Source organism: Diabrotica undecimpunctata, chromosome 1, assembly GCF_040954645.1.
Source record: "Diabrotica undecimpunctata isolate CICGRU chromosome 1, icDiaUnde3, whole genome shotgun sequence".
Classification (NCBI taxonomy): Eukaryota; Metazoa; Arthropoda; class Insecta; order Coleoptera; family Chrysomelidae; genus Diabrotica; species Diabrotica undecimpunctata.
Window position 1 is genome coordinate 196632381 of NC_092803.1, and position 23942 is coordinate 196656322.

At 33.0% G+C, this 23942-nt stretch overlaps 2 protein-coding genes and 1 non-coding gene across 3 annotated transcripts in view; 1 reads left to right on the plus strand and 2 right to left on the minus strand.

Annotated features, from left to right (window-relative positions):
• The window catches only part of LOC140432824 (uncharacterized), a 43220-nt gene extending 35735 nt beyond the window's left edge, over positions 1 to 7485 (minus strand). Inside the window, exons 1-2 of the mRNA XM_072520950.1 lie at positions 7362 to 7485; positions 4633 to 7209 (exon numbers count right to left, since the gene is read on the minus strand). Coding sequence (XP_072377051.1) covers positions 4633 to 7160 — 2528 coding nt within the window. The 5' untranslated portion in view covers positions 7161 to 7209; positions 7362 to 7485. The remainder of the gene's footprint in view (positions 1 to 4632; positions 7210 to 7361) is intronic.
• Positions 7486 to 17236: 9751 nt separating this feature from the next.
• Positions 17237 to 17377, minus strand: LOC140432937 (U4 spliceosomal RNA). The gene has a single exon (XR_011949844.1). It is a non-coding gene; the product is annotated as a U4 spliceosomal RNA (small nuclear RNA).
• Positions 17378 to 17522: 145 nt separating this feature from the next.
• Positions 17523 to 23188, plus strand: neb (kinesin family member nebbish). The gene is made up of 3 exons (XM_072520953.1): positions 17523 to 18205; positions 19593 to 20230; positions 22131 to 23188. Exons 1-3 carry the CDS (start codon positions 17704 to 17706, stop codon positions 23067 to 23069), a joined length of 2079 nt encoding a protein of 692 aa, XP_072377054.1. The 5' UTR covers positions 17523 to 17703; the 3' UTR covers positions 23070 to 23188.
• Positions 23189 to 23942: the final 754 nt, after the last annotated feature.

Sequence of the window (23942 nt, forward strand, 5' to 3'; positions counted from 1 at the left end):
AAAAAAAAATAGATACAACAAACAGTAGTCTTAGATTATTTTTGTCAGTCAATCAGATTACGTCAATTTTTTAATGAGCAATTAATATTGTTATCATAATTATCATAATATTTAGAGCTGAAATTTTTTTATTCTTGTTTAATAACGTAATCAAACGTTTGCTTCTTTCTTAAAACCTGTTTCTTGTACTAAATTCGCTATTAAATTCAACAATTAAAATCTGATTGATTAGTTCGGCCAATACTTAGTAAAAATAATGCACTAAAAAATTACTGTCTCCTGAAGTTTTATAAATGTTTTCGTGAGTTTCTTTTTTAGAAATTTAAGAGAACTTTTTGTGAAGTACTATTTAGCTGAAAAGTGTTTAAAACTATGTTTAAATAAATTATTTCATCCTAAAACGTTTAAAATTCACTTTGAACCTTTTGTCCCTTTAGTCGTTATAGACTAATTGTCAAAATAGCTGTTAAACTTAGTGTGAATTTTGGTCTTCTCCTGGAAAAATATTAATTTTTGGCGGTTTTCTGAAGATATTGTACTTGTGTCCAGTCAATGAAATAAAAGTGAAGTAAAAGTGTTTCCAACAGGGAAGGACCAGGATAAAGTGATTTTCAGTACGCTACAGTGCAGTTTCCAACTGTAATGAAGAACGAGTCTACAAAGTACAAACCTAATACATCCGTATTACCAAGTAAGTCAAATAAATACTCAAGCTTCATCATTGTGATCAAATCAATCAACAGTAAACCAAGTGATACCTTTTGATAATTATCAACAACAATATCAGGTACAGCCAAGAGTTGCCCAACAAACGAACTTCTCATTCTTCAAACTCCCAAGCTAATTTAAACTTAAAAACCATCCAGAAACACAGAATGAATATGATTCAATGTCAAATGAAGAACATGAAGACTCTCAAAATAGTAGGCATCAATGGCAAACAATAAGATCAAAAAGAAAAAGGCTTAAAACTCCGTAAATGATACGAATCAAAATCCGCCAATATCAACAACACCTCCAACATTTATATATGGCCTGATTGACTATAGCAAAATAATAGATAATTTAGCTCAAGCAGTAGAACTAGAAACTTACTTTACTAAAGCCTTAACAAACGGCACAATAAAAATTTTACCAAAGACGCCTGAATCGAAACACCTAATACTAAAAATAAATACATCACTTACGAGAGGAAAACATCGTCCACCATACATACTAACCTAACGAAGAAAGAGCATACAGAGCAGTTTTTCGAGACCTACATCCCTCCTTTCCGATAGATGAAATAAAAGCGAAAATCATAAAAAGTGTCATAAGGTGAGGAACATTACAAATATCAGACGCAGATTGAGCCGTGAACCATTACCATTTTTTTGTGGGCTTCGAGCCTCAAACCAACAATACAGAAATATTTGAACTATAGTATGTACAACATTGTAAAATAAGGGTAGAACCACCGAGAATGAAAAGAAATATGCCACAACGTACACGATGTCAAGAATATGGTCATACTAAAACCTACTGTGCAAAACCATATAATTGCGTAAAATGAGCTGGATCACACAATACAAAGGACTGCAAGAAACCAAAAAACACTCACTGCAACGGAGACCATCCTTCTAATTATAGAGAATGTTCAGTTTATCGTGAACTACTAAATGTCAGATATAATGACAAATCAAAATAAATTACCACTCAAAATCCTGTCAACAGTCCCAATGTAAATACACCTACCCAACATCATGCTCATAATTTCAACAGAATTAGTTATAGAGATGCTGCCATTGGAAACAAATGCAGATAACAAAAATAACAACAATGAATTAGCAGATAAACTATCAGATTTGTGATAATAAACATTTTTCTTCAAAATTAGCAGTATCATTGACATTCTCAGCAAAATTCAGCTTGTTCGTATGATTTATAGAATTGAATTAAAAATTTTTATTTATTTCATATAGAAAGTTTCTTTGTTTCTATGCTTTCTATATTGAAAATACTTTTATTAAATTCTATAAATTAAATCTAATAACATAAAAGGACGACGTCAGATGATATCATTAATGGGAAAAGACGAAAATGAAATCACAACTAGAGAAAACATACTGACACGAATAGAAGAATTTTACACAGAACTTTACAGAACACATCAACAAGATGATGAGATGAGACCAGCACGGAAATTAATAAAAAATGTTGGATCAGAAATAATGCCAAAAGTAACAATTTCAGAGGTAACTACAGCATTGCAAAATATGAAGAGAAATAAAGCTGCAGGAGAAGATAATATTACCACAGATATGATATTAGAAGGAGCTAAGGAACTAATTGCAATTGTAACTAAGCTTGTGGACAGTTGTTTACATCAGGGCAAAGTCCCTAAGAGCTGGAACAACTCTAAAGTAATCTTATTACACAAGAAAGGTGATAGTCGAAAATTGGAAAACTACAGACCCATCAGCCTACTCCAGTCATAACTACTCGACTAACAAGGAAATTAGACGAATACCAACCATATGAACAGGCAGGTTTTAGAAAAGGCTATTCAACTTCCGATCACCTGTTAACCACAAAAATGTTAATAGAAAAATGTAACGAATACAAGTTTCCAGTTTTCCTAGCATTTGTAGACTACGAAAAAGCTTTCGATATGATAGAACACACGGCCGTAATAAACGCAATGCAAAATTGTAGAATAGACGGCAGATATATTAACTTAATAAAAGAAACTATGAACCAAGCTACCTAAATGAAAATGAACACACGAACCCTGTACCATTAAACAGGGGAGTCAAACAGGGAGATACTTTATCACCCAAACTGTTCACCTTAGTTTTGGAGGACGTTTTTAAAAACCTAAATTGGAAATATAAGGGAATAAACATCAATGGCCGCTACCTCAGTAATCTACGATTTGCAGATGACATAATCCTGATAGCTACTGACCTACAAGAAATGCAAACCATGCTTTTAGAACTACATACCGAATCTTCTAAAATAGGACTGAAAATGAATTTAAACAAAACAAAAGTCATGCACTCCGAAGACACCGTGACAATAATAAACGATAAAGTTATAGAAAAAGTTGAAGAATATATATACTTAGTACAAAAAATAATACTAAATAGGGAAATTCAAACTGAAGAAATAAAAAGAAGAAGAAAGTTAGCTTGGGCAGCATTCGGTAAACTGAACTATATACTCAGAAATCAACAAATTCAATTACATCTTAGATCTAAAGTTTTTGATGCATGCATTATTCCGATATTAACTTATGCGGCACAAACATGGACAATCACAAAAAAGAATATGAATATACTTAGAGTCACTCAACACGCGATGGAAAGAGCAATGCTAGGTATATCACTTAAGGACAAGAAAACAAACACATGGATAAGACAGAAAACCAAAGTCACCGATGTGGTGCAAAAATCATTAAAGTTGAAATGGGAATACGCTGGACATGTAGCTAGGAGCGATCTAAACAAATGGCACAGATCAATTTTAACCTGGAGACCATACCAACACAAAAGACCCAGAGGCAGACCTCCTATGAGATGGACAGATGATCTGAAAAGGACTGCCGGGAAAAATTGGCTACAAGTAGCGTACAATAAAAAACAATGGAAAGGAAGACTTTAAGAGGCTTATGTTCAGATGTGGACGTGAATGGCTAGACGAAGAAGAAGAAGAAGAACATAAAATTATATTGTTGTGAAATTCATTTTTATCAATGTATCATAAAAAATATTAAAAAAATTTTAAATAATTTCATTTTTTTTTAATGTAGATTGCAAAAGATTGTGCGAAATAGATAAAATCGATTTCAATGAAATTTGGGGTTTTATTATGTTATAAAGATTTTCTAAGCGAATTATGAAGTTCCTAAGTGCAATATAAGTGGTTGGCAAACATTGAATAAGGCTTTCCCCCCTTTTTTGTGGTTATCGCTATGTTACAGCAAGGGTAAACAATTAAAACATTTTGAACTAGTCGTATCTTGTAAAAAATTCAATTATCGCTATTTTATTTCAGTACCACTTGACCACTTTACTCCAAAATAAATTGTTTTAAAGTTATAAACCAGAAAAGTTGAAAAAGACGATGTTTTTACTAATTTTTAAATATTTTAATTTTTTTATTGATATTCTCGACATATTTGAGAGGAACGAATAGTCAATTATTATTACTAAAGTTATCACATAACATTTTCTGTCAGCCCTAGTCTATAAATACTAAGTTAAAAAAAAACTATGGAATTTAAACTCATCAAGTAAAACTTTATAAAAACATTTTTAAAAAAATATAGCTGAGTTCCACCGAAACTTTTCTGTGTTGGGTCTGGAAGTTAAAGTGTTAAAGATCACAGCTGTCGATATCCTTAAATGTAAATATAAATAGTATAGAAAATCAGACTATAATAAAGCGATCACAGGATTGATTACGAAAAAGATGGTAAATAAAACAACTAACGAGATACAGGATAACAGAAATAATTCTAATAAGATGGACAGACAGATTTACATGTAGATGTAAACTAAAAACAAAAATGAAATAATTGTTTTTGACCTATATACATTAAAGGTAAATTTTTCATCATTGAATGTGCTTTTTGGTAGCATTTGTACTTACTGAATTTTTTTCGTCCGTTCCCTCGCTGAAGCTAAAGTTTTATGTCTCACAACAGAACAATTCACTTTGAGTAACGCCAATTCCCGCGCGATATTCGAAGCATCACTCAACTCTCCCTTCGAAATTGACACTTCAAGTTTCTTCAACAACCGATTAATTTGTAGACTGTCCGTTCGACTTAGGTTTCTTGAAGTCTTTTCGTCCTTTTTTACTGTTTTTGGTATATTAAAAAACAACGACAACTCATCGTTTCTCACCAAGTTGGCGTACATCTTGGCAGCCGATTGACTAGATTGGGAATAAATATTTTCGAAATCTTTGGATTGCATTAATTTAAAGTCTTTTTTCATTCTTTGGTCTTCCAGCAAATTGCTTATGGTTGAAGCTGGTAGATGCTGTTTTATAGCTGCTGTAGTTTGAGCAGAGCTGGACACTTTCAGAGGTTTAGGATTATCTGTTTTCTTAACCTTAATATTTTCATAAACCGTTGTGGTTGTGCCTATAAGAATATCAGCCACTTTCTCTTCCTGAGTTTTTTCTTCAATATTGTTATCGTCTGTATTTTCTGATGTATCAGTAACTTCAAGTTTGTCCTCTGTTTTATCGGGTGTTTCGTTTTTAATTGTCTCTTCTTTTGCATCTGCATTTTCAACGATAATACTTGCAACGTTATTTTTTCTTTGTGCTATTTTTCGTTTTGGTAAAGAATTTTTCATTTCTATTAACATTTTTTTCAGTTTTTCTTTTTCTTCTTTCTTTGTGTCTTCTACTTTTTCATCGTTCGAACTGGATGCGTTTCCTACTTTGAGTTTGTTGTTGTAATTAACTAAAGCAGAAAATCCTATCTGCGTTTTAGATCGTTCAAAATTCATTTCAGTCTTTTTTGGTGGACTAGTTTCTTTAATAACTGTTTTTTCTTGTACATTACTTTCAGTTTTCGATGACGAGGAAAAATCATCAAAGTATGGTTTAATGTTGGAGCACACGTGGCAAATAATCCTCCAATATTCATTTTCAACGTTACATTTTGGACAATGCCAACTCTTTCTCTCTAGCTTTGGAGTCTCCTTCTTTGGTTTAATAGCACTGGCACTTTCAGACTTCATTAAAGGCGAGTTTTTCTTGTCTATCTCTTCCAAACGTTTTTTGTGACTTTCTAACAGAAATTCCTGTCTTCGTTTAGTTTCGTCCAGGCTCGTCTGTTTGTCTAACAGTTTGTCCTTTTGTGATCCAAAAACTCCTTTTCGTACGTTTGTTATAGCGTTAAATTTAGCTATTAAATCTCTTGCGGATCTTCTTTTGGGAGATACAATCCACTCTTCTGGTTCCACTTTGGTATTTTTAGGTCGCATGAATTCTGGCATTTCTGAGATATTTGACTTCGATATAGCCTCATATTCTTTGTTTTTTACGATTTCGTATGCTTCTCTGTCCAGTTCGCTTATATTTGTAAGAAACGTCATACCTGACTTCCTTTTGTCCTCTTTTTTTCGATCTAATTTTGCATCTTCTAAAGTTAAATCCAAGGAAGAATTTCTAGAGAATTGAACTTCCGGAAGTATTTCGATGGGTTCGTACCTGCTGTCTGTTTTATCCTTTTTTATCTTGTCGGCTAAATTTCTTTTATACCACGCTCTCGGTGACACAGGAGCTTCTATGCTCGTTCTAGCGGAGGAAGGGGCCAGCGTTGTGTTATTTTGATTCGTAGTAGTACTTGGCATATTTGATTCTTTGACAGGTCGCAAAATGCCGTGATCTAGTTTTAACGAGTCGTTACAAATGATTCCTACGTCTTCGTATACAGGAGCATCAGTCTTTTCTTTACCAGTTTTCATTATTTTTTCTTCTATGGTGGGTGGCTGAGGAGCTAAGCGTTTTTTTCTTCGTAAACTAGCAGTTGAAGTTTCGTCTTGAGGATTTAGCTTGTTTCCGGGGGGCTGTGGGGCTTTTCGCTTACCTTTAACATGCAGATACGCACCAGCTTTTCTGATTTTTGAGGATTCACTATTGGTTCTACGATGCACTACCTTATTAATCTCTTCTTGGGTTTCTTCCATAACACCTCTCGTCATAAGAGGTAAACTTTTAGAGTTTTCAATTTCTTCTTTTTTATTTTTAGACTTAAGTAACGAGTCTCTGTTGAAAAATAAGTTATACTTCTTTCTTAGCGTAAGATTCTTGTCTTTGTCCCGTTCGCGTATTTTGTCGCGTTGTTTCAGTCTTGCTTTGTAAGTGTCCGTTTCCGGGCCGGGGGTTATGCACTTTTCCGACACACTATGCTTGTAATCACCGGGTGCGATATAAGAGAAAGAAGCGACCGTACCGACACTATGAGAAGAGGTTAAACTATCACAGCTACTTGAGTGAGATATTTGTAGATCCGTATCTATAGATTCCCGAGACGTGGAAGGCTTGAACCATTTTAAGAAAGCAAATAGACCACTATTCCGTTTGGAAGTATTCGAGATTGGATCACAGCCAACATTTTGATTAGTGTTTTCTGGGGGGAGTCTTTGTTTGAAGCTCATTATTTGTGATGTTCATGTTCCTTGGAAAATAGAAAATGCCATCCCGGATCTAAAAAAATAAAAAATATAAAAATTAAACTATTTCTGGACATCAACACGTGTCTATAACAATTCACTAATGTATCGTACTATTTTTAGGTTGCATCAAATCGAAGCTGATTATATTTATTGAAATAATTGCTTATAAGTAGGGTAACGTACCTTATGGGATCATTTTTGTTGAAAAGCATGGAGGTGTTTCACTGGTGAGGTTAAAATTATGAACTAATGTGTGTATTTTAAGAGTTTGGTGTGTGCGATGCTAAAAGCGAGCGGTGCGCGGCAGATCGCGTCTCGGTGACTTGAGTTAAATTTAGTAGATTAATAGTTCGGGAGCGTCCGGTTGTCGAATTGGTTTTTTTCTTTAATTTTCTGTTTTGTTTGTTTACAAAATGAAACAAATATGTATCAACGTGGTTGAGGAGCGAAGAGAATTTTCTTTTGTATTTCGACTTCCTCAGCTATAATTATCATAATATTTTTAGTTCTCACTGAGAATGAGGTTTATTTTTAAATCACTTATACGATAGTTATCAAAAATATTCCTACTAATTTAACATATTAATAAATAATTGAAACAATTTAAAATTTATTTAACTTGTTGGCTTTCTTTTTCTTCTTCCTTCTTTATAGGAGACAATATTTATTTATTTTGCTTTTAACCCTTTATAGGGCAGAATTATTTTTTGGTAATATAAACAAATTCTTTGCAGATTATAGATAAGGAATGATCCGTTATTGAACTTTCATTCTTATTTTCATTTTATTTTCACTCCTTGTTGTTTTTTTAGGTGGTTGAAATTTCGACCACAGCCTGATTAGGTATGTTGACTTTGGTAAATGTAGTTGTGGTTCCATAATCGACCACAGAAAAAAACACATTAATTAAACATTTTTATTATGAAATAATGGAAAACATTGAATACATAATGCAACCTGGCAATCTGAGCATTTATTACTTGAACGTTTTGACTTTGCTCTCGTTGAACAGAGTGCACAACGTCTTGATGTTCCTTTTTCTGGCATGTGATTGCCAACATCGCTTAGTCTCACCGTGCTTTCAACGCTAACAGAATTAGTGGTTGCTCCCATTTTCTTCAGTTTATTTCTTCCTATTGTTACCTTAGGTCCTGGTCTCTTTCTGTTATAGAAATCACCTATGAGCTCGTTGGCCAATACACTTCTAAAATGCAGGTGACTCATTGGTTTCGATTTAATGGACCTCATTTTTATTGTAGTCTTATAAGTTATATATGAATTTACCACTGCTGCATCAATCAAATAGTAAATAATCTTCATATACCATCTTCGGGATTTCCATGAAATTGGATAAGAAGCATGAAGTTGATCGAATAGATCGACTCCACCCATATAGCGATTGTAATCACTTATGGCTTTTGGACACTTAACACTTTCTTGTTCACCATTCGGTTTTCTTCGCAAAACTGAAGTAATCTCAAGTGGATTATGCATAGTACTGCCGACTAAAACGCATTTGCGCCCCCGATCTTTCCATTTAACAACAGACATATCATTGGACATGAAATAATCGTGTTCTCCCATTTTCATTGTTTTGTCCTTTCTCATTTGTTTTGGAAAGCCTTTACGATTTATTCTAAAAGTTCCACAGCAGAACAAATCATAGGTTAACATTTTCTTAAGAAGAGGAAAACTCGAGAAAAAATTATCGAAATAAATGCAGTAATTTGCGCCTGTAAGAGACTCGGTAATGTCTAATACCGTTTTAGCGCCTAAAACATATTCAGCATGTTGTGATTGAGATTTGCCTTCATATATGCTAAATTTGTGCACGTATCCAGTTTCGGAGCATGCAACGACCCAAACTTTAAAGCCTCTTTTTATGGGCTTTTTCGGCATATATTGTTTGAGAGAACTTCGCCCCTTGAAAGCAACCATACTTTCATCTACCGCAACATTTCTACTTGTATAAAAGTTCTCTTGAAAGCGTTGCTGCAGTTCTGTTATCAAAGGCCTTACTTTGAACAGTTTGTCAAAATTGGGGTTATTTTTATTTCTTTCCATGTTTTCGTTATTGTTTAGATGGAGAAAACGAAGAATTTTTAAGAATCGTTTTTGCGTAAAAATTTGCGAAACTCTTGGCACGTGCATGTTAATATCAGTTGACCAATAATGTCTCAAACTAGGTAGTTTATGAAACCCCATGATTATAAGAACCCCTAGAAATGCTTTCAGTTCTTCCTCAGTTAGGTCGAGATTATTATGATTTTGTTGTTGAGCATAGAGATTTGACTGTGTAATTATATTAGCTATAATATCTTTGCTCATGAACAAAGAAAACACGTCGAATGGTGAATTTATATTGACCGGTTTTGCTGGGCCAAATGGTCTGGTAAACGGCGCATTCGAATATTTTTGTGCATCAGAAGCGTTCTTTCTCCATTTATATGTATCATCGCACTTTACTATGTTCTCTTGGTTCTCTTCTATTTCGTCTTCGCCTGAGGAAGTATCGACGTCGTCAAAAATGCGATTTGTTCTTACCTGAGGGTCGAAAGCTACATCATCCATTGAGTCATCTGAATCAACATCAAGAAATTCAACCTTGTCATCATCAGACAATGAAGTAATAGTCGCGTTGGATGCAACCGACGTTCGGTTGGAAATAGGAAGATTATCTTCTGCATCAGAATCACCCTCAAAATCTGAATTTATGGCTTGTTGATATGGAATACCATCTATGTAATCAAATAAATCATCCTGAGTCATATTTTGTAAATTTTCAAGTATATTGCGGTGTTCCATTTTACTGCAAAAGATACGTACATTGTTGTATACAAATACTTGAAAAATTTAATTACTTGATCTACCGCACAGCAATTTAATTCTTGGAAATATTATTCAAGTAAGTCAGATTTACGTAAAAAAAGAATATAATTGTATAGATTTAAAATAAACAAGAGTGAAAATACATTTCAATAGAACAATTGTAAAATCAGCATGTGCTACTTTGAGGTTATGTTTAGTAAATCAAGATATATCATCTTAGCGCCAATAAAATCTGAATAGATAATAAAAAACCATAATACTGTGATGTGTTACCTTGAGTTTGATGTATAAATCTTTTGTAAATTATTTTTCTAACTTTTACAAACGGCAAAAACCTGTGATCACGTTCAACGGTAACTTACAGAGTATGATGGGTTGTGGTTGGCGAATCGACCACATTGCTGCCACGTTGCCGTATTTTGTTCTGTGGTGTTCATTTCGGGTACAATTTATTTACAAACACTGAATTTGCACTTCGGTAACTTTTCATGTCAATTACTAGCTCATAAGTATTAATAAGAGCAGTGGTCGAAATATCGACCACAGACCTATAAAGGGTTAAACCCTTTTTATCTTTGGCGCTTCATAGACTGCTCATTTTTAAAGGAATCGTTTTTAATTTTTTTTTTCTAAAATAGTATATGAGTAAATTAACGTCAGTTAGGTACCGTCAAGTGACGGTTCTCTAAGTATTATTGCGGTAGGTCTTCTGGCCATACTCTCCTCAATCTTCTTTCGGCAAGAGGTTGGGTGAATAAATTATTTATCAGTTCGTTGTTGTGATCAGTGGTGCGATGTTTATATTTTATTGAGTGATTCTTTATTATGTCTTTATGTAATGGGATGTCCAGATCATTGTGAAGTGTTTGGATAGATACATAACATGGAGCTTGAATATAGCTTTGTACAGAAGCAGTTTATTTTCAAGAGATAACTGAAACCTTTTGTTAAATAGCCAGTTCATATTTTTTAGTTTAAGATCTAGTTGTTTCCGTTTAGTTGTAATGTGCGTTGTCCATGTAAGTTTTTCATCCAGATGCAGTCCTAAGTATTTGACAATTGGTTTTATAGGAATGGGAGTATTATTAATATAAACTTGTGGACATGTAGATTTTCTTGTCGTAAAAGTAATTTGTACTGATTTGCTAGCATTAACACTGATCTTCCATCGCTTAAGCCAGTTTTGTAATTGGACTAAATGATTTGTACTTTTGTGATGCTACATTAGGGTCGATATCCACTACTAAGATTCCTGTGTCATCGGCAAAAGCAGCTAAGAAGGTATCATTGCTGGTTGGAACGTCTGCTGTAAATATCAGATACAGAAATGGACCCAAAACGCTACCCTCAGGTACGCCAGATTGTATGATCTGGTAATTTGAGGAGCTGTCTTCAATTTTGACTCGGAAGTAACACTCAGTAAGATACGATTTTATTATAAAGTATAGTTGGTCTGTTAGGTGTAATTTCAGTTTGTAGAGGAGACCTTCAAGCTATCCTGCAAGGAAAAATATTTGGAAAATGAGGTCCAGGAAGAAGAAGTACATCTTGGTTAAAGAACCTCAGAATCTGGTTTTTCTGATCGCCAACATTCGTAACAGATAGGCACATCAAGAAGAAGAAGAAGGGGAGACCTTTATGCCTTATTCTATCAAATGTCTGATGCATATCTAGAAACACTCCATCGCAAAACGTTTTTTTCTCTTCGAGAGTTGGTTTAATTATACATCTTCTTCTTCTTCTGGTTCCTATCCGTTTCGGATGTTGGAAATCATATTGGCAATCATGACCTTGCTCGCTTCGGCTCGAAACAGCTCCGTTGAGGTTTTCTTAAACCATGTTCTAAAATTCCGCAGCCATGATATTCTCCTTCTACCGGGTCCTCGCTTACCTTTGACTTTACCTTGCAATATAGACTGCAGCAGGGAGTAACGGTGCTGATTTCTCATAACGTGTCCCAGATATTGCAATTTTATGCGTTTGATCGTAAACACAATCTCTGGTTCCTTCTTCATTTTTTCTAGAACTTCCTTGTTCGTGATCCTTGCTGTCCATGATATTCTCAGCATTCTTCTATAAAGCCATATCTCAAATGCTTCAAGTTTTTTAATAAGGGTGTCTGTAAGCGTCCATGCCTCCGCCCCGTACAACAACACAGAGAAAACATAGCATCTCAAATGTCTCATTTTTGTATCCAGGGATATGTTGTGACTTTTGAAGATGGCGCTCATTTTGTTAAAGACCGTTCTTGCCTTTCCTATGCGGCACTTTATTTCCTGTACATTGCTCCACTGTTCGTTTTTATACATATTTATATTATTTATACATATTATAATTAGCTCCACTAATTATACATATTTACTATTATATGGCATTGTTGGATGGTTGAGTGTTCTATTCATGTCTAAATCCGAATTGGTGTTGTGGTATAATTTCGTTTATAGAAACAACTTGCTCGATTTTATGTAATAGTAGCCTTTCTAATACTTTCGATATTATTGAGAGTAGGCTTATAGGGCGATATGAATTTGCTTGCGTTGCTGACTTACCAGGTTTCGGAATCATAGTAACTTGAGCAAATTTCCATTGTATTAAAAAGTATCGAAGACGTAGTATGCTGTTGTATGTTATTGTTAATAACACCACTGCTTTTCTCTGTAGCTTATGAAGTATTTAGCATTTTTGTTTGTTGTCTAACCTCTGTCGGAGTAAATGTTTTCAGAGGAAGATATAGTTGACATGTAATTTCGAGATACATTCTTATATCATCTTGTTCATCGTTATTAGTATCTGGTGCTGCGAATACAGTTGCAAGATGCTCTGCGAATACTATTCTTTTTTTGCGTTTGTGCGGGCCCAGGGTTTAAATTTTTTTATAGCTTTCCATATAGAGTTGTCTTCATGTGAGAGGTTCGAAACATAAAACTGGAAAGAGTAAATTTAGTCTAAGACTTATCCTGTTAAGGTACGTTTTATTTAGTGGATTTCTCGTTTGTTGCCATATGTGTCGAGCTCTTCTTTTTTTTTGCTACAAGTTCTTTTATATGAAGGGGGATATGATGGTTTTCTTGCACACTTCTTCGGCGCTGTGGTGTTGCTTCCCATCCTGTTGTTTGTAAAACTGTTGTTAAATAGTCTACTGCTTTCTCTACAGCTTGGTTCTCTTCTATCCCAATATCAACTCTAATCTTTGTATTTACAGAATTTTGGAAAACATCCCAGTTTGTTTCTTTAGTCGTGAGTTTGGGTGGTAGTGATCTGCATATTATGTGTGTACTTAAAGTTATTATTACTGTGCTGTGATCTGATGATAAATCGAAGTTTGACTCTATTGTACTATGGATGTCAGCTATCCCTTCTATTATAGCAAAATCTACCAAATCTGGGATTTTGTTGGGGTCCGTAGGCCAGTATGTGGGTTCTCCCGTTGATAAGTATTTTAAGTTATTTTGTTGGATGATATTCATTAATGCTCGACCTTTAGGCGTGATTAATCTGGAACACCAAAAGGGTTCTTTTTAAATTACTTATTGTATATAAAATAAACAAAGCCATGGTGAATTAAAAAAAAGGGCTAACTCAGGTTGTAAGGGTGGTCGAACATTATGTTTTTTTAATTCGTGTAAAAATGCCAACATGGCGAATAAAAAATATTAACTTTCTACATGTTATTGCATCTTAGTTATTATAATTGTTTATAAGCTAGCTAGCTAGCACGTTAACATATTTTACAATATTTGATATGATTTAATTTGATAAAAATTTTTTTAATCTTTTTCTTTTTTCTCCAATTTGATGCTTTCAGAATTCGTGTAGACACAATAGTTTACACATAACTATGTTGTAGATAAAAGCTTTTTGGGATAAACAATTTCAATTTTGCAAGAAATATTAAGTGAAACTTCCTGAAAGTTTTAAAACTGAATAGTTGTGATATTGTCCTTATTCTCTCTCACGGGAAATCAAAATTTTTGTGTGTTTTTAGAAATTTTTGTGTATTTTTAGAAATTTTTTTAACTTTTGAAGCCATTAACATCATACCTTTAACAAATTCATAGCAATTATTAACAAAATACCTTTGCAAGCCCTAATTTTATAGGATTTTCTATGCGTTTTCAGTAAAAATGTATCACAAATGAGGTTTTGAAAATTTGAAAACAGCATCGTAGGTGTTACCGAACCATTACGAACCAGAATATAATGCAGATTTCAGATTATAATAAATGTCGTAATGTGTATTCATAATCAAGAATTGGAGGTACCACCATACGAAAAACTATGCAGAGATTCAACGAAGAACAAAAGACTGATAAATTTGTGCTCCATAATGAATTACGTACTTATAAACAATACATACTTGTTGCTATCACATAACATAGTTTGGCCTTATGCAAAGCTCGAATTATCGAATATAAATGCAAGAGAAGAAAGGAAACTAATTACTTATATCAAAATTTAATGAAGAATTCCTAGAAAATGACAGCACTAAAATCTCTATCAAAGACGAATGGAAGAAAAGATATCCCACATTCCAGAATTGCAAACAAAAATAGACAGAGGTGACGAATCCAGATCAAAACTAAAAGCTAACATTACAAGTAGTACCGCAGGGACAATAAGACAAAGAACAATCAACACAAACAACAAAAATCAATAATCATAATACCATGGTTTACACATGAAAAATTAATGTCTAAAAAATCATCTAATAAGAGAACTATTCAACCAATCAACGGAAAGAAGACTCAAGAGACTATGACCAGAAGAATTAACACAAATTTAAAGTGAAACATTGAAGGATGGTACCTGACCCAAGCCCTTATTTATCTTCCGCCATATTTACTCATTATTATATGCATTTCAGATTGTAAATTGCAATAAAATTAAAAAATAAACTATGTCGAGTAGATATACCTAAAAACAAACTTTAAATTTTATAAAGTTTGGATTACTTTTTAAGAGGTAATTAATAATGTCTTAGTGATATTTATATTAGATAGATAATATTTAAATTTAGTGACTATTTAGTAAAACCGTTGATTGAATATATTATTCAGATATTCAATCAACAGTAAACACAAATAATTATTATAAACATAAATTAGAAACAGCTTTCTTCATGTGCCCTCTAGTGGCAAAACCAGAATTAAAGTTGACAGAATTCTGCAAAATTTTGTTAATATAAAAGATTTTTATTAGGGAATAGAGAAGTTTTTAGTATTTCGTGGAAAAGCTATATTTATTAGTGGTATTTTAATTTTATAATTTTTTTTGAACTATTATAACGTATTATATTATTTATATACAAGAATTTATTTGAACAATGACTCCATGCCACCAAATCTATTTACAATCGTTTTGGAGCAAGCTGTGAAGAAAATGGCATACAAATGACATATTTGCTGATGTCATAAGTATTACCATATAATGTAGACACATATATGCGTATTACTATTACCAACATGCGTCTATGTTCGGTAGTATTAGGTACGCGTCCATATTCTTTGGTATTACACAAACAGACACCTAGCAGATGGTCTAAAGACAATACCAGAAAAATGGATAACAACTGCATAATACAGAGAATCTAGCTATATAAATGATTATTTCTAATAACACTAGCAATATTTCTCCTAATTGTATTAACTCCTTTTCATGTTTCAGCTCATGTTTCTTCTATTTTTGCCTCGAATACACTTTCCTTCTCACCTTTTCGCTTGTTACTTCGAATCCAGCACAAATAATTTATGTTGTTGGTTACCTTTGGTTAACTATTAACTTGCAATCCTAAAATGTATGTGTATTTTCTTTTCTTGTCATAAAATAATCATTTAGACTAATATCAATATAAACGAATATAGACGTCTATATTCGTTCTACTAGTCGAGATGTTATAAAATAAATATGATCTAATAACTGTTTTTAAACAACTATCGATTATTTCTGAGTAAAACCGTTTTTAATGTATAATTCCGTCAGATAACTGTGCTCATTAAATTCTACTATGCTAATTCATTAAATTTTAAGATAACTCGAACCTGGAATCATAAAAATGAAAAGTTTTAGTACTGGTGGACTGGTGGTACTGCTTTAATCTATGACACAGCCCCACAAAAGCCATAGGAACAAAATTTGTGTCTATGACCCAGTGTTCCCAAACCTACCGATAAATCGGTAGATCTACCGATTTCGACGTATTTCTACCGATCTACCGACACAGGCTTAAATTCTACCGATTTTTATATTTAGATAGAAATTTTTACTTATTCTTAAATTTGAGAAGAAATATGTAAGAGACAAAACAATTTTTCTTCCGATACGTGTAATTTGCATTGAGCATTTTTGTGTATTCACGAAAACGTGTGAAAACATTCAAAAATTTATTCTTAAATGATACCTAAGCGGTACTTTACAAAGTACACGATGTCATAAAAGCTAATAATGCAATAAATGAATCCAAATCCATTGTGATCCCGACCGCTTGGTTCTGGGAATTTGTCAAGTTAGGAACGGAACAACGCATAGTTAATCTAAGCTTCCGAGTGCACCTCACATAAAAACTCGGTAGTTTGTTTGTTGAATAATATTTCCTTGTAAAAAGGTTTTATACTTGAGTTTTCGTTTCTCGGATAAGTATTCGATTCCTAGTCACAGACTCATTTAAAGATTTAAATTTCAGTCAGTTGAGGTTTGTGAAGTCGTAACTCGTAACGTCGTGTTATTGTATTAGTAGCGTAATTTTTTATTGTACGCGTAACAATAATTTAATAGTTATGTCGTCAAGTTCTGAAAGTGATTCAAACCTAGGTGAAACAAGTAGCAGGTGTCTATTTCAATATTTCATTTAGTTTGAGATTATATTATACGGTTTAAAATAAACATGACAAATAAAGTTTTTTAAGTCCTCTTTTTTTTTTCTCTCGTCTACTTAGTAGAATCCAGACCTTAATATTTATGTAGTATATGTACCCAATATAAATGTGACAACTTCGTATTTCCCACTTCGTTACTGTTGGATGTTACTGCCAGCCAAGTGCCAACGTGCCAGCAGTGCCAACCTTCTCGTTTTATCTTCTATGACTGATTTGTGTCGACTGTCGAAAAAAAAATTCGTTTTAGCGACTAAAATCCAAAAATTAATTTCTTAATGTTATTTGTTATTCAGTGCAGTGTAACTTTTTATTTATTATGTAGAATAATAATTATTTATGTTTGTATTAATTTAATAACCCCCGCAGGGGTTTGCAAAAATTGCCGTAGCGCACGGTTTTTCACGTGCACATGGCGGGGTATTGGTTAAAGTTTTCAACTAGCAATAATCGCACCTCGGAAAAACCTCATTGGTTACGATATCGCCACTGCGCAAAGCTGATTTGTTCTGCGGACTTGTGTAGTATAGGTGAAATCTCGTGTGCTTATATTACGCAGTACGCAACTGCTGCCATCTATCAGACAAAATCAACTACATTTCGATTTTATTTACAAAAAACACTGTCACCAACATAAATATTTTAGTCCTTTTCATAAAATACGTTTGCAATCTTGAAACTTAACGGTTGTTTTATTCTGTCAAAATTGACAGAAGTATGTTTAAAATTTGGAATATAGTGGTTTTTAACTTATTTGTACGTCTATTATGTTTTAAAGTAGTAAGAAAAAATCAACATTTCATCTGTGTTTAGTAGGATTAAGATATATGGCGTTTTCGACCCCTAGTTCTGCCAGGAAACGAGTGATTTCTTCAGCAATCTTCGATAAAACTCCAAAATCTAGCTATGCTACACCAAAGAATAAAAAGGTGGAGACTCTACCCACTACCCCAGAATGTTTTAATAATGTTCAAGTCGAAACCCCCGTGATCAAAAGAAGGACTAGTAAAGATAAGTTTGATGAAGTCAGCAATTTAACTGTAGCTGTAAGGATAAGACCTATGAATGCGAGAGAACTAGTTGTTGTAGGGGCAACAGACGTAGTTCTAGTGCGAGACAAAGAATTAATCATCAGGGCTCAGAGTAACACTAGTGGTATGAGTATTGATCATCAATTTCAGTACGATCACATTTTTTGGTCTTGTGATGAATCTAATGACTCATATGCCTCTCAGGAAGATGTATTTAGAACATTAGGAAGACCTTTACTAAACAGTGCTTTTAAAGGATATAATGGGTGTCTGTTTGCTTATGGTCAAACTGGTTCAGGTATGATTATATTTTACATTCTTTTATAAATATTCTATTTATAATTCCAACACTGCTCTGCAAACACTGCAAAGTGTTTCCTCATTTAATGCATATTTGTACAATACAATATAAGATTTTGATCATGTTATTGTCAGGTTACATAGCAGGTACTTTGTTTTTCAAGGTGTCATGGCATTTCTATATGAAAGGTTGATGGAATTTATACAGCTCTACTTAATCAAACGGAAGTGCTGCATTTAAAATTTGCATAGAAGCTCAATATTTATATTGAATTTGTTTGATTTTGAAAAGTTTCATATCTTTTTTACATTATCCCCTTATCTTTTCTTCATTTTTCCAATCATCACAGTCCACTTGAATGTACTGCTTTTTTTCTGTCATAATGAACTACTTTGTTGGTTGAAAGGCTGCAATTCTACATAAATGGAAGCTAGATGTTTTTGCATCTTTCTAACACACAGTACTTAGTTCAATACAATATGCCATCCTCATATATTCTGCAGTATATCCCCTTTCTTCTATTGCTAGTTCCTTTACTTTATCAGCTGCCAATTTACATTATAATTATATATTACGTCATAACTAGTTACTTTCTGTGAAAACGTTGTTTGAAAATTAATAAGTAATTTGTAAAATTAATTAAAGAAATATATGAATCTTCGATTTGATTGTGTGTATTACAAACAAAATACATATTGCTACAAAACATAAATTAAATATAAAAGGCCGGTAAAATGTAAAGAATTTGAAACATAAGTAAAAGCAGGTCATACTTCAGACTTTATGAATATCATTTAGACATTTATTTTACAATCTTCGTGATTTTTTTCTTGCGGATATTGTAATAATTATCTTTATTATTTTTATTTAGAATTAGTATTAAATACATTTTACATATAAAAAGTAATTTTACATCTTCGCTAACATTTTTGTATTTTGCAGCTTCTGTTAGGTTTTTTAAATAATTTTTAGCTATTTTTAATTTGTTGTTGTCATTATAACTACGAAAAATATGTTCCAGTTCACTACATTTACTTAGTTACAAATTCCAGTGTTGGTTTGAGTAAACCACCCTCAGAAACATGGTTTACCCAACTAAACGATTTATTGTTAGCGTCCGGAATATATACGTATATATAAGTATTTCTTTTTTTTTGTAACTTAAATGCAATGAAACCGGCTAAATTTTCCAATCAATCCCATTCCAGGTCTTTTATATTCGAATTAATAAAATCCTGATGACTGTCAATTAAATTTTCAGGGTTAATTTCTGTGTCACCACTAGGAAGGTTTAGCGAGGTTTAGTTTACTTGTGATATATGCTTATTTCCTTTCAGTTTTTTTACAATAATATAAAATATTAAACATTTTTAATATTTTTTAGGTAAAAGTTTCAGCATGATGGGCAAAGATATGTGTGAAGCTTCTGACATGGATTGCCATGTGTTTTCTGGCATCACACCAAGGTTCTGTAAAGATATTTTTAACAGAATTGCTCAACTAGACAAAAACTCAATATGTACAGTAGAAGTTAGTTATTTTGAAATATATAATGAAAAGATCCACGACTTGCTTGCCTGTTCATCTACATCAACTAAACAGCCTCTAAAAGTCAGAGAACATCCAGAATTGGGACCATATGTAGTTGATTTAAGTGTGCAAGTTGTAAAATCCTACAAGGAATTGAGGCATTGGCTTTTAGTAGGCAACCGCAATAGAGCTACAGCAGCTACAACAATGAACGAAAAATCTTCCAGGTCACACAGTATTTTTTCCATTGAACTTTGTTTATCCGACGATAAAAACGGAGAGAGCGCCAGTCGAAAAAGTAGAATAAGCTTAGTTGATTTAGCTGGAAGTGAACGATTGGGGAATTCACATGGCACTGAAGGAAGAATTAGAGAAGGCGTGTGCATTAACAAATCTTTATTGACATTAGGAAAGGTTATTTCTGCTTTAGCCGACCAAAAGAAAAATCAATTTGTGCCTTATAGGGAATCAGTTCTAACGTGGTTACTCAAGGTAAGATTTTTATCAGTGTAGCAATAGTTGATATGTCTAAATTTTTAACACATTGAACATTAAGTATTTGAAACATTGCTTCCATTTTTTTCTGTATTTATAGTTCAATTCTTGTATGATTCTAGCACTCATGGCATTAGTCATGCCCTGTTTCAAATATTAGTCTCTGGCTTTTCTCTGTTCTGATGCTCTGTTGGTGGTCAATTCATTATTAGCTGAGATAGTCTTGTTTCTGATATATATTGTATGTTTTCATACCATGTCAATTATTTTTTTCTTTATGTCATCTGTAATGGTCCCTTCAATACCCTCATCCATAACCCCAATAGACCTCTTAGGTCAAGTGGTAGGATGGTAAAGCACCCACTCATATTGAACCTATACCCCCATCATTTCTACCTCTATCTTTTCTTGGAATCCTGAGATATCTTCAACAGCTTCTAATCTTTTTACTTTTTTTTTGTAATGTTTTTATTCTGCAGAATGCCATTGAGTCAGGATACTGCTTTTTTGCTGTTTTATTATTTGTTATATTTCTTTGTTGTCTGTTCCAGTTCAGTCAAAATTTATTACCAGATAATTATAATCTCGGTAATGTGTTATGGTTCTATCATTATTTAATGATGGACCACTAGGTTCTTTGCAGATACAGATATTTGGTCTTTTGAATGTTGACCCTGAAACTGGAATTTCACACTTTTCAATTAACCTGCTCATCATTTTCCTTATTATTTGATGCAAAATAAAGGGTCATATTTTAGAGTTCTATTCCCGTTCTATTTCAGGAATTTTCCTTGGAACTGTTTTGAACATATCTTGTCTCAATTTATTATTCACTGAGAATTTATATGTGATACAATTTCCTATTTGTATTTTTTCATTTTGTTTCATTTGACAGATTTTGTAGAGCTGTAATAAGAGAGTGATTATTTACATTAGATTTCTTCCAAAGTTTGCTTAAATTTCTTTAATTTTTTCCAATGCTTGTTCGTTAATTTGTTTTTTTTTGTATTTTGACACTGATTTTATGTTTCCTATTGTTTCAGTGTTTTTACATCGAATTTGAGCTGTGATAATAAACTCATCTTTTTTATTTCCATATCCTGATGACCATTTCCCTCATTCTGGTGTTCTTGTCTTTTGCACACTCAAGTGGTTCATTTTTTTCTGTTATGCCATTACTAGAAGTATGAGGTATATGATCCAAGAAGACTTTTCATCAAATCGTGGCAATTTGAGTCTCATATGATGTGTAGATTCTTGTTTTAATCATCCTTTTTTCATGCTTTGCTGTTACTGTTACTTTATGCCACAGTGATACATCTTTCATTGGGGCCCCATTAGTTAACATGATGTCTAATTGTTTGATTTTGACTTCTAAAACATTGAAAGTTCAATGTTTCTTCTAGTAAAGTTTGTGCCAGCATTTATGTTTAGTTTATAATTTATTCAAATGAGTATTCCACTGAAACAGGATTTAAAATGCACTTACACTTACTCAAATTTATACTTGGTATTTATTTCCAATTACATTTACTTGTATAATTGTTTCTTAAGTATAAAATACAGATTGAAAACTAAATAACAAAAACTGATTTTATATACCAGTGAAATATTCTAGAAAACAGTTGATCTTTGTTTGGATTTCCATACTGGCCTAGTAGGTAGAAGTTTTGGGGTCTTTCTCGTATGTAATGGCGTACAGGTCTGGATTTTGTTTATCATCCAACAAGGTAGACAAAATATATTCCTACCTTATACCCAATATCTTGGATGTAAGTTGCATATATATCTTGTTAACCCTCTCTCAAACTGTCATTGTTGAGAATTTAGATTAGTTTATTAGTGAGTCCAAATTCCAGCACATTTATTTTATTTTACTAATAAACTATATTTTTAGGAGAGTCTTGGAGGCAATTCATTAACCACTATGTTAGCAACGATAAGTCCTTCCAGTACACATCTAGATGAAACCCTAGCCACGCTTAGATATGCTTGTCAAGCTAGATCAATAGTTAACAGAGCTAGAGTTAACGAGAATCCACACGATCGTCTAATACGAGAACTTCGTTCCGAAGTTGAGAGATTGCGAGCCTTGCGTCAAGACTTCGAGCGCAGTTCATTATCTTCCTCTTCTCTTACATCATGTAATGATGCCCATGATGAAGAGCTAGAAGGACTTAGAAAGAAACTAAGTGACTCAGAAAAACAGTTAGATGCTGCTCAAAAGAACTGGGAGAAGAGGTTTTTGGAAACCAAAGTAACGCAGCTAAAGGAATTAGCTGAGGCTGAAAAGTACAAAGCTGAGCTTGAGTCGAAGGTTCGAGTTATGAAAAGAATTGATGATAATGTAAAATTGTCGCCGTATAGGACTAACTTTCTTGAAGAATTGGAATGTGTACTGACTGATGAAACGGATGTAGTAGTAGATAATATCATGTTGGATGTTTTAACTGACTGGTGTTGTAGGAACGGATTGACTTGTACTTTTTCGTCAGATACTTTGATAATAAAGGATCCTGTGAGGAATAGGCACACACATATATTAATTAACGCAATAGATATGAACGGACATGAAAACGTTAGCGACTTTGTAGATAGTCTGACATGGACTAACACTAAGAAATCTACCAAAAAGATTAGTAAGAATGAGGTAATGTCATCCATGAATCAGATTTATCAAGCTTTAGCCACCTTGCAGCCTCCAGAAAGCGAAAATAATTTGTGCCTGTTGTTTGCCAAAGTTAACAAGACCTTACAAAGTTTTGAAGCTGCGTTATTGAATAACGCCAAGAGTAACGCAGGGCAAAAAGTTGTAACCTTCGATACAGATATTTGAAGGTTAAATTTGATATATTTACGAACTAGCGATATTATTTATGTTTTATATTTTTAATGTTTGTAACAAAAAGTATTTTGTAAATCGTATACAATAAAGTGTATATTTTTGGTTAGAAATTCAAGAGTTTTATTTTATTAGGATTTGGACTAGAGATGGCGACGGAAAAGCAAATAAGTAGAGAAGTAATAGAAGGATTATCAAACATAAAAATGGACAAGGCAGGAGGAGATGATGAAATTGAACCAGAAATGGTAAAATACGCGGGAGAAGAAGGTAGAACCTGGCTATGGAAAATATATAAAGAGATGTGGGAAAAACAAACAATCTCTAAAGACAAGCAGAACATCATCCTGCAAATATACAAAAAAGGAGAACATATAAACTGCGACAACTATAGAGTAATATGTCTCATCAGTATGCTTTAAAATATATAAAACAAGAAGTGGAAATGGAACTGTCGAAGAATGAATGAAGACAGACAAATGACATCATAAGTATATATCATTAAGAACCTAACAGAAAGAAGCATAGATACGGGGGAACTAGTATTAGCATTCATGGACCCAAGAGCAGCATTTGACACGATAGAGAGACAAATTATAGAGAAAGAAATATGAACTACCATATTTCAATTAAGTATATTTTGTCTTGAAATGATAAGTTTAATAAATAATACTAGCTCCATCTAGGAAAGAAAATCTGAACTACTCACATCTAACATTTCATTCATATTTTGTTCTTGAAATGATACGTTCAATTAAAAATACTAACAATATTAATTACAAATAAAACATTATGTTAGTTCTGTTTTCTCAAGAGTGAGAAAAAACACAAACGTAAGCATCAAAGTTGTGGATACACCATCGTAAG

Excerpts from the sequence above, each read along its gene's own strand:
- neb (XM_072520953.1), top strand. The coding sequence starts at position 17,704 with ATGGCGTTTTCGACCCCTAGTTCTGCCAGGAAACGAGTGATTTCTTCA. Across the intron at positions 18,206-19,592 it reads TTATGGTCAAACTGGTTCAG|GTAAAAGTTTCAGCATGATG; the intron begins GTATGATTATAT and ends AATATTTTTTAG. Across the intron at positions 20,231-22,130 it reads TTCTAACGTGGTTACTCAAG|GAGAGTCTTGGAGGCAATTC; the intron begins GTAAGATTTTTA and ends CTATATTTTTAG.